The sequence below is a fragment of the Seriola lalandi genome, unplaced genomic scaffold, assembly GCF_002814215.2.
Source record: "Seriola lalandi dorsalis isolate HSWRI2012SDOR001 ecotype SW California unplaced genomic scaffold, Sedor1 jcf7180002054464, whole genome shotgun sequence".
Lineage (NCBI taxonomy): Eukaryota > Metazoa > Chordata > Actinopteri > Carangiformes > Carangidae > Seriola > Seriola lalandi.
In genome coordinates, this window is record NW_019525017.1 from 21,105 (window position 1) to 31,217 (window position 10,113).

Genomic DNA, 10,113 nt, shown 5'->3' on the forward strand with positions numbered 1-10,113 from the left:
TTGTTTATCATCATAAAGTAAAACACTAAAACATTCAATGATATGAGAGACGTTTATTAAAAGCATTAGTGCGCCATCAGCTGGAACACAGTTGTAACTACAAAAACATCATGAAACCACGCATAAATGACAAATAAAACAATTCTGATAAAAAATTATGTACACTAAAATTAAAAAAAATTTAAAAATCACTTTCCCATGGCGCTCAGGATGTTTGCCTGAAAAAAAAGAAGAAATTAACATTAGCAGAGTAAAAGCAACATTATCCCTAGAACAGCACAATGTGCCATCTTCAAGTTATTAGTGGTAGTTAAGAGCCAGAGTTAGCAGACATGTGCACAGTTAAGCTTTTAGCTAAATGCTAACATGTTGCCAGAGGCTGGTTTAGTCTGATCAATGGCTACTGTGTGCTGTAAACCTTTAACATATATGCTCTTTAAAAAGGCAACGCTATAAAAACAGGCAAGTTGTATAATTGTGCAATTACAATTATTGTGCTATGGTATGATATTTTTTTTAATATATGGATAATATTTCTTGATGGTAATGATACGTGACAATCATAAATGCAAGTACATGTACAGTCATGAGCATGACTCATAAGGTTTTCAGATGACGGGGACGGGAACTTTGAGAGTGGGTTTCTCACTTAAAGTGATTCATGGGTTGAATAAAATTCCTTATTAATATTGCATCATGTCATCAGATTGCTGTAAAGGATGAGAATCTCAATCATCATGTACGCAGCATCACTTGTGGTGTAATCAGTCACCTGCATTAATTGTACAACACTGTGTAAATGTGAACAATGGAAACACTGCAGAACAGTGAAACCATAAACAGGCACACAGCTGCGTTTTAAACCTGTGCAACCTCCGCAGTTATGTTCAGTGTTCAACATTTTTGGATGTTAGCATGCTACTTAGAACCAAATAGTGAAGCCACAGCTTATGAGTGTATAATAACATGCAGGTATTTGGTCATAAACAAAATATCTTTTACCTAATGGTGGTACTAGATGAAAAGTCAGGCCATCACTAAAGATATTACAATTCATTCTGTGGGGGACATGGATGTCTGCACTAAAGTGGTTGAGATACTTAAGTCAGGACCAAAGTGGTGGAACAATTAACCAACCAACATGGCTAAAAGATAAATTCAGGACTCTGCTTACCTTCATGAAGGAGGAAAATCGCTTTTCTGTCATACCCTCAACTTTTGCCAGATCTTCCAACTGCAAAACAACAAATCATACATGAAGTCAAAACAAGTAAATTAAGATCTACAGCTATCCATCACCTGAAGTCAAAGAAACACAACAGGGGTACGGTTATGGGGTGAGTTTCATGATAAAACAAGAGCAACATTTTCTCTATCAACCTTTGTAAAGTGACCGTGGATCTCCCTCCAGCCCAGGATGAGCTTTGCCTTCTTGTCGCCGATCTGCTGAAGACCTTTCAGCTCTTTGAGTGAGCCGGAGTTGAGAACCTGCAGGATTTTCTGCCTGGACTGCTCCAGCACAGATGTCTCAAGTTGGGACTCCCAGTCATTCTCCATCCTGTTCTCTTTGCCATCTGGAGGCTGAGAGAGAAACAAATACAGATAAAGTCGTAAAAAAAAAAGAACGAAAAAAAGTGAATTTTCAACTGGTATTTTACAGAAAATAGACAGCACATGAAATTCTATTTTTAACTGTCAACATTTATTTGTTCATATTGGCCTGGAAAGGCAGTTAATTTTGCAGCGTCTGTCGAGTCAAGAAGCAAAATGAAGGTAATGCACTGTGTCAGCTTGTATCTGATTGCTTGCAATTCTGCAGATGAGTCAAGCTAAGCACGGCACAGTCAAGGCTCGGATGCTGACCTCAACCTGGTCGGAAAGCTTCTTCTCTTTCTTCTTGAGGCAGACTGACTGTTTTTTGCCGACTGCAAGCTGCTGAAGAGGTTGAAGCTGGGTCACTGAAAGGGAGGAAACCACATAAATAAGTCAATATTAAATTAAAATGATGATGCACAATAAAACATGATTGGGAAACAAAACATCTATATAATTTAATGAAACAAAACATCTATGTAATTTAATGAAACAAAACATCTATGTAATTTAATAAAATTCCGGTTCATTTCCATCAATGTATGTATTGCTGTACTTTCTAACCTTGTAGGGGTTGGACCACAGCCTGCTGCTTTTTGGGTTTTGCAGCATTTGTATGTTTTCTTTGCAGAGGAGCCATGTTGTCCTTGAAGACAGGTTCTTGTTTGGTACTGGACTTTTCTTCAGCCAACCGACTGAATAGGAGGGCCTTGCTCTCAAACTCCCTCTGCTTCTCTTTGAGCTCCTGTGGAAATAATAATAATAATAAAAAAAAAAAAAAAAAAAAAAAAAAAAAAAAAAAAAAAAAAAAAAAGAGTGGCATGGTTGGCTATTAAATATTCAGTTGAGTTGATCAATCAGTATAAAGATCTGACTATATATCAGTATTTGGTAAATCACATACAAATTATAACAGACAAAGGCTGGACCAGGTGTAGGTGTAAATGATCAGACGCTGCATTATGCAGGGGCACACGGTTTCACCCTTATTGGGAAAACAGTTTTAATGAAGATGTGTTTCCACCTGGATCTCCTTGCGAGACTGGGCCACATCTTTCAGCATGCTGGTTTTATCTTTGTCCTGGCAGCTCATCATCAGCTTCTCCAGAGCTATTAGTCTGTCCATCACTGATGGCTCTGACAGGCTGAAAGAGACACACAACAAATCAAGCAAAAGGTAGGTGGACAGTGAGGGGAGAGAGTGTGGTCAGGGGGCTTCGAAATACACCCAGAAGTCAAAAGGTCAGCCAGGCTGAACAAATACATGTTGACGAGTATCCTCGCCAGGACAGAATTGTACGCCTGGTAACATATGGCAATAAAGCAGTGCTCGTCTGTCTCCCAGAGAGACTCCAGTGGGCACAGCAGCTGCAGCCATTGGGAGCACTGCAGAGAGACTTGATTTCAGCACAAGCTATAAAATCTGGGTTCATTCTACGGCTTGCTTGAATTGCAGTTATATGGACAAAGTAGAGGAAAGTGAACTTGATGTTTTAGCTTTGGGCAGATGGAAATGCATTTTCTTCACAGTCAAACATCACAGTACCCAAGTCTGATTAGCCAGACAAATAATCAATAAGTCTGTCTGTGCATGTGGTCTTTAACCTGTGAAAATGTGCAGAAGGTGATGAACCATCCTGTTCTGTTTTCTTCTCCTCTTTCTGCCTTTTCTTATGTGGCTGAGTGCCAGACCCCCTCGCCTCGTCGTCCTCTCTGGCCCGCTTCACTGGAGATGAAGGCAGAGGGGAAATTAACAGTTTAGTATTCAGTGCACTCAAGCAACAGTGTTTGTGGGGTTCTCTTGAGTGTAAAGCATTTCAGATGATGATGGCACAGAATCAGTCAGGGCTGCATTGCAGTACTTCAATTAAAGCCATGGGAAAGGCAGCAAACTCTAACTGTCAGAAATGTATTTTAAGAAAATGCTATAGGAAAGAAAATGTAACAAAACTGCAGATCTCAGAGGTGCAAAAATTTAAAATAACATCCATCTTGCCGAGAGACTGAGCTGGCTGTTTACTCTTAGTCATCATCCTCTGGGATGTGACATAGGTGTTCCTGTAGGCTTTTGGATGAAATTCAGTTAGAGCTTCCTTTTCTCTTTAAACTTACAAGTCCTCTGAATGAAAAAAGTTGCTTTCCTCACTCACCTGGCAGCACAGGCATAGCCACAGTTTCTCGGGTGAAGGGCTTGTTCACAATGAGCTTGGATTTGGCGGCAAAATTGAGGGCATTAAACGTATCAAAGTAGTATTTGTACTCCGGTGCAATATTGGTGATCATGACAGAGTGTGCAGAGCCACCCAGAGAGTCCTGTAGCAGCCTTGTTAGTTTACTGTCTCTGTATGGCACACGGACAGCAGTGCCCGAGTTAAGAGAGTCCACCACTTTGCTCAGAGTGAAGAGGGACAGGTTGATGGCACCACTCTCCTTCAGGCGGATGCCCTGGTTGCCGGTGCGGCGGTTGTCCTCAGAACCAGCCAGGTCGACCAAGTACAGCTTGCCTGTCTGTTGCCGGTGCGGTAAGGCACACTGAGTGCGTACAACCTAAATCATCAAGAAGATTAAGATTTTAGGAAAGGCAATAACATAAAGGTCAGACATGACAGACACAGAGGAGGGAGGTGCAGATAGAAATACAAGGTTAGATGAGGTAAAGCAGTGTTTCTCACATAATTAGATTCTATTTTTGGTGGTAGCAGACCGGGAGGGGGTGTGGGGGCCTTTCTTAAATGAACTATTAAATAATACTGTACATAAGGCGCTCAAACACAAATATTTTAAATGCCAAATACTTTGTGACAAATATGTAACAGAACAATATATACTGGTCTATCTATGTGTTTGCTGTCGATTTCACCCGTTGCCTCTGTCCTGGCTGGCTCTCCCACAGCAGCACGTTGGCTGCCGTCCTCCTCCTACATCCCTCTCTTCATTAGCTACACCTGTCCCCTCCTGACCCTCTGTTGCTGCTTCAGCTGCCACAGCAGCACTGGTTGAAACCTGTAAATATTCGAAACTAGAACACCACTCAGTGGAGCACATACCTCTGCCAAGGCCAAAAACATGACCTCCTTGGTGGAGGTAACAAATTAATTGAATAGCTTATTACACTGGTCAAAGTGTCCACTTTCCCAGGTGTTTTCTTATGGTTGTAGGTACTCTGCTTTGCTAATACATATAGCCTCAGAGTTAAATAATTAACATAAACGCAACCATTTGCACATGCAGACAATATTGACTAGCAACTATGTATAACCATCTTCTCTGCAGGGATGAACCAACTATGATCCTTCCTTTCTCATGCGCATGATCATGTTTTGCGTGTGCACAGAAAGAGGGAGCTCTTCACAGACAGGTCCATAATCTGTGTGGGGTGGGGGGTTTGAGTGAATCGATAAAATTTTACTCATTTGCAATGAAGAAAATCAGTATGTGGCGGTCAATGCTAACATTGTGGTGTGATGTCACAAATAAATCAATGTACAGGAAACACTGTTTTGTGACACATTAGACATTCGGTACTACAACAAGTAATGAAAGAAGTCCATAAGAATGCAGAAACAGGACTAGGTTAGTAAAAGGAAAGCAGGCACCAGTTTGTATCTCTCTCTAGTAGTCCCAGAAAGCCCAGCATTTGCTAGCGGGATTGTTGCAAGAGAGAATTGATTTAAGCACCAGCTACCAAATCCTGGCCTACTGCTCAGAGGCCACGACCTGTTTAAGATGCTATTTGATTGTCTGCTGTAGACCAATGCAAAGACCAGCTCAATAAACAAAACAGCGCAACTCTCAAACAGAATTATAACAAACTGTCTTCTCAGTGTTGATCAGAGCAAATATCAAACCTTGATGAGGAGAATAGCATGGCTGCGGCTGGAGCGCTGGTTTAGTTTGGTAGAAGCTGTAGTACGATTGAGGCTGGCCGGGACAAATTGTTTGTCAAAATCGTTGAAGGAGGTAATTGTTGTGTGCGTAAGGCCGGGGATAAAGATGTTCTTGTCCTTGTCCTCTCTGATTGGCAGATCTTGGGAGCTCGGTGATAGAAGATCTAGCACCTAAGGTGATAAAAGGTGATTGCATTGGTCAAAATTTGTCATACAATAACAATGTATTACAACAATAACAATTCTACTATCATATAAATAGATATACAACAAACAAAGCGGAGCGGAAAAAAAGGCAGAAAACCAATCATCAGGTACAGAGATGCATGAACACTGGAGTTGAAGAACTCTGCATGCTCAGGTGTTTTTTAATGACTGTATTAGTGGTTTCTCCACTCAGCCCCTCACTTGAAAAGGGAGGGGTTGAGGGGAGACTGTTTTTCTTAAACAATTTACATAACAATGTGTTTGGTTTTCAATAACAAAAAAGAAAGGAAAGATCTTATTTTTAATCTCATAGCAAATGATTCTGAACTAGTGGCAATGAGACACATGATACAGGGTTTGAGCCAGCCATTCATACCTTCTCATTGTAAATTTCCAAATAAGACATGCCAATGCTGTAGTCCCATCCCTCATCCTCTGCTTTAACCAGCTTGAAAACCTCACCAACGGCTCGGGGAATCACACCTGGCTGTTCTGAACTGCCCAACATGGTGTGGGTCTTACCTGTGGAAGAGTTGGCAGAAAAAATACAATTTATATACCAACAAGTGAACTTTAAGTGCAAGCTGTCTCTACAATAACATAAGAGGCCACACACTGAGCAAAATATTTTAACGTAATGTTAAATTAAAAAAGGCCCCTGATGATATGACTTACATTTATACAATTAAGAGAAATGTTAACAAAAGCAATAAATGCAGTAAGGCTTTGACATACCTGCTCCTGTCGGCCCATAGGCGAACACACTGGCATTTTGTCCATTCAGTATGTGTGGTAGAATAGGCTTCACCGATGAGAGGAAAACCTCTTGCTGTGTCGTTTGCTCACCATGAAAAGCATCAAAACTGAAATAACATGCAGAGCAACCTTAGAATTTACTGTTGGGCAATAATTACAAATATTCATAGAATTATTTAGAAATTACAGTTGATTTAAGATTAGGACACCGACTGGTATTTGACTGTTTCTGTTGCGTTCCTCCAGTTGATTATTTCCAGGTTCTGGGAGTCCAGGCCTCTCACACACGGCCCCTCGCCTTTTCCATCTTGCTTGTCCATATACGGTCGCAGACGAACCGCTACCCGAACCCTGGAGGACTTCTTGTTTCCCCCATCTGATACTGCCACACGCTGAGCCATGGTTGAACTCTTACAAAGAAAGGGCCTGGATAATAACAAGCCAAGTTAGCCACTTATAACTTACGTTGGCATTTACTTGTGTAAAAAGTAGTAGTTAAAAAAAATACAGATTCTCAAATTTGTCAGAATTTGTATTAATCGACGATTTGCTTTAAGTAATTTAATGCGCTAAAAGTTACTTTATTAACGATGGTTTCAATCGGCTAATAACATGCTAACTTGGCTAGCATCAAGTTACGTTAACTTTAATCTTGCTCTCAAACGGCCGTTAGCCTAGCTATAGTCAAATGCTGCTTCACCGAATTGATCACAAGTGTTTAGTTAATGCTTACCGATATTATTTGAAGACTCCTATTTCAAAATCTTTGTTATTCTCAAAGTTCCAATTTTGGCAACATTGTGGACGCCGTCTTTTAACAATCACGATCGACCCCCCTAAACATCTAACGGACCATTTTCAAATGTGTGCAGTGCAACAGGAAACGACCAGGAACCAATCAGAAGTCGCGAAAACACTGGCGCCTATTTGACGTCTTGCGTCCTTATTTACAGGATTTACTCGGTCATCAAATATTGTCGTCAACGCAATGCTATATAAACATGTATGTTCACCTTTCAAAATAACTTATTGACGAGAAGCAGTGAAGTAAAATACGTTTATTACAATTTCGCTCGACATGAATTAAGGCCTGTTTGCGATTGCGCACTAGGCAGGAAATCGTGTCACCGCAGATCTCTAAAACAAACGCGTTAACTAGTGTTGGTTACTCACTCGATAGACGGACCATCCACACGACCTTTAATCAGCGGAAATACGCAGTCTCGCAGAACTGAACAGATCGTCACACAGTTCTTGGAGTCCAAAATGGCGCTATGTTTACGTCTATGCATAATCGCTTTTTATCCCTAGCAAGTCTCATGGAGAGCTTTGGTGACTTTATTCCCTCGAAAAGATAATTTGAACTAACATTTAACTACAAAAAAACCGTTCCACGACAAACAGGTAATGACAATTTAAGACGCATATGTTGGCTAATTGCAATTGCTGTTTAGAAATAGGTGGCGGTCAGGCCTGATGTTAGCAAGCTGGTTAAGTCAAATAGTGATAAAATAACGTTTCAAATGTGGCTATATTGACTGTTTTGTATTCAGAAAAGTTAACAGCTATCGTTGGGATACCTGTTAAACGCTATACTCCTGACTCTTGACTAGCTATCTCAAAGACCTCTTAACCTCACATACCTATACTTTCTCTAGTGAACTAAAACGTGTTTTTCCATAAAACAGATCTGTGAATACAAAGTTCACCAGCAGCAGTAGGAAGGATGCAGACTGAGACCACGGACTCTTCACTGAGAGAGGGCATAGAGGCTCTGGGTGTGAAGGACACAGAAAAACCTGCAGCAGGAAAAGAGAAGGAGGAGGAGGGCGACACAGAGCAACAGGACACTGAGACGACAACTGCTACAGAGGAGGAGGACACTACAACCAAGGATGAAAACAGTAACTTCATTAAGAAACATAATAAGAGTGAGAGAAAAAGGGAAATGTAGTTTAGAGTTTTAGAGTAGAGTAGTTTAGAGTTTAATAACTTGTGACTTTTTTGTATTCTTTCACCAAGAGCTTTGAATATGAATTTTCTTTTATGCTGTTTTACCCAGTCCTCGATATGTAACATATGTAGTACTATATATACAGTATCACATCATAATTTGTCTAAAAGTAAGGCATAGCTAATGTAATACTGAAGTGCTGTGATTCTGTCAAATGCATAATAAAATAAGGTCATACTGTTATTCCTACCACTGATTTTCCTTTTTTTTTCTCCTTTTGCTGCTTTGTCAGATGGAGACACAGATGCAGGGGAAGGAGAGGCACACAAGGATGAAGCCCAGGCAGACACAGGGGTGGATGGTGAAGAGGGAAAGCAGGCTGCAGAAGTGGATGGTGAATGGGAGCTTGCATACAGCGACGAAGAAATGGAGGACCCTAAGAACTGGATGCCCCCTCCTACTGAGATCAAAAGACTCTATGAGCTCCTTGCTAAAGGAGAGATGCTGGAACTGAACTTTGTGCCCCTTCCTAGAAGGCCCCCTACACCTGAACGTACCCCGTCACCTGAAAGAGATGATGAGGAAGAAGCAGCGAAGGAAAGGGAGAGGGAGGAGAGAGAGCGCAAGTCAGTATTACTGTTTTTCTCAATCATTCCATCAGATTTTGGTTTGTGTACTGATTTAGGATGAGAAGGTTCATGACTTCCTTTTTTTTTCCAGGCCTCCAACTCCAACTGAGTTTGACTTTGATGAGGAGCAAATGCAAGCCACTCCAAAAAATTCCTTCATCAACAGACGCAGAACACCAGGTGCGATAAACAGTCGACAGACAACAAAGGTGTTTTGGGGGGGGTTTTCGTATTGAGTTTAATATTTTTCCTTCTCTCCCAGGATCTTCAGCCCGCTCCTCTGTGAAAAGGGAAGCCCGGCTGGACAAAGTGCTGTCAGACATGAAGCGCCACCGCAAAATTGAGGAGCATATCATGCGTACAGGTCGAGATCTCTTCAAGAGCGAAAAGAAGCTGGAGGAAGCCCTGTCTCCCAACAGCCAGAAGGAGCGGGAGAAAGAGAGGGAACGAGACAGCAACCCCAACACCATCTTCTCCCCGAGACAGAGGAGATACTGAAGTATTAAGAGATGAGGACTTGCTCAAAGGCAAACAAGGACAAAAGCTTTCAGAGGCTTTCTCAAAACTTGAATTTTTTTATGTAACGAGTTTTGTATGTTTTCTATGTGTGTTTTGTATGATGGCAATAAACATTTTAATCCTGGAGTAACCCTGTTGTATTCAGTGGACAGTGAGGGTGATTGATCTAGATAAATGGCTGAAATGGCATACAATCACAATATCAGTTGAGATTGTAATATACTAAAGATTTATAAAAATAAGAAATACCTGAAGGACAATCAAGTATATCATCACATTTATGCAAAATTTGTGTAAGAAAACATTGCTATAGAGCAGTCCTGCTCATTAATGTTCATTGCCAACAATGGCTAGGTACACAGAGATATTACAGGGATTCCTGTCACGATAAATGTCAATAGTAAAATCTCTGACACCAATTAACTTTGTCTCTCAGTATATATGGTCTTGTGTCCTAACCCTAAGTGTGACAAGTATGGCGTTGGGATGCTGACCTGACCTTCAACCATGTTTTCACATTAATGTGGTACTCTGCTCATTAAAAGCTGTTCCATATTGCAATAAGAAA

The 10,113-nt window shown here is 40.9% G+C and overlaps 2 protein-coding genes across 3 annotated transcripts; one reads left to right on the forward strand and one right to left on the reverse strand.

The window, feature by feature from the left end:
- Window positions 1-38: 38 nt before the first annotated feature.
- Window positions 39-7,330, reverse strand: kif22 (kinesin family member 22). Its single transcript, XM_023411300.2, has 13 exons — window positions 7,177-7,330; window positions 6,657-6,869; window positions 6,423-6,550; window positions 6,064-6,209; window positions 5,442-5,651; window positions 3,744-4,140; window positions 3,199-3,319; window positions 2,618-2,738; window positions 2,158-2,338; window positions 1,864-1,958; window positions 1,381-1,581; window positions 1,175-1,234; window positions 39-218 (listed from the first exon to the last, which is right to left on the reverse strand). The coding sequence occupies exons 2-13, from the start codon at window positions 6,842-6,844 to the stop codon at window positions 189-191; spliced, it is 1,878 nt and encodes a 625-aa protein (XP_023267068.1). The 5' UTR covers window positions 6,845-6,869; window positions 7,177-7,330; the 3' UTR covers window positions 39-188.
- A 336-nt stretch (window positions 7,331-7,666) lies between these two features.
- Window positions 7,667-10,113, forward strand: pagr1 (PAXIP1 associated glutamate-rich protein 1). Of its 2 annotated transcripts, none has more exons than XM_023411305.2 (5): window positions 7,667-7,847; window positions 8,132-8,374; window positions 8,690-9,023; window positions 9,118-9,206; window positions 9,289-10,113. In XM_023411305.2, the coding sequence occupies exons 2-5, from the start codon at window positions 8,170-8,172 to the stop codon at window positions 9,522-9,524; spliced, it is 864 nt and encodes a 287-aa protein (XP_023267073.1). In that variant the 5' UTR covers window positions 7,667-7,847; window positions 8,132-8,169; the 3' UTR covers window positions 9,525-10,113. The 2 variants fall into 2 exon arrangements, with proteins under 2 accessions (XP_023267073.1, XP_023267074.1); XM_023411306.2 differs by having other exon boundaries at window positions 7,671-7,847; window positions 8,132-8,347.

Bases quoted from the DNA above. Each gene is read 5' to 3' on its own strand.
- pagr1 (XM_023411305.2), top strand. From the start codon at position 8,170: ATGCAGACTGAGACCACGGACTCTTCACTGAGAGAGGGCATAGAGGCT. The intron at 8,375-8,689 runs GTGAGAGAAAAA...CTGCTTTGTCAG, and splicing joins CATTAAGAAACATAATAAGA to ATGGAGACACAGATGCAGGG. The intron at 9,024-9,117 runs GTCAGTATTACT...TTTTTTTTCCAG, and splicing joins AGGGAGGAGAGAGAGCGCAA to GCCTCCAACTCCAACTGAGT.
- kif22 (XM_023411300.2), bottom strand. From the start codon at position 6,844: ATGGCTCAGCGTGTGGCAGTATCAGATGGGGGAAACAAGAAGTCCTCC. The intron at 6,551-6,656 runs GTCGGTGTCCTA...ATGTTATTTCAG, and splicing joins ACAGAAACAGTCAAATACCA to TTTTGATGCTTTTCATGGTG. The intron at 219-1,174 runs GTAAGCAGAGTC...CTTTTTTTTCAG, and splicing joins GATTTTCCTCCTTCATGAAG to GCAAACATCCTGAGCGCCAT.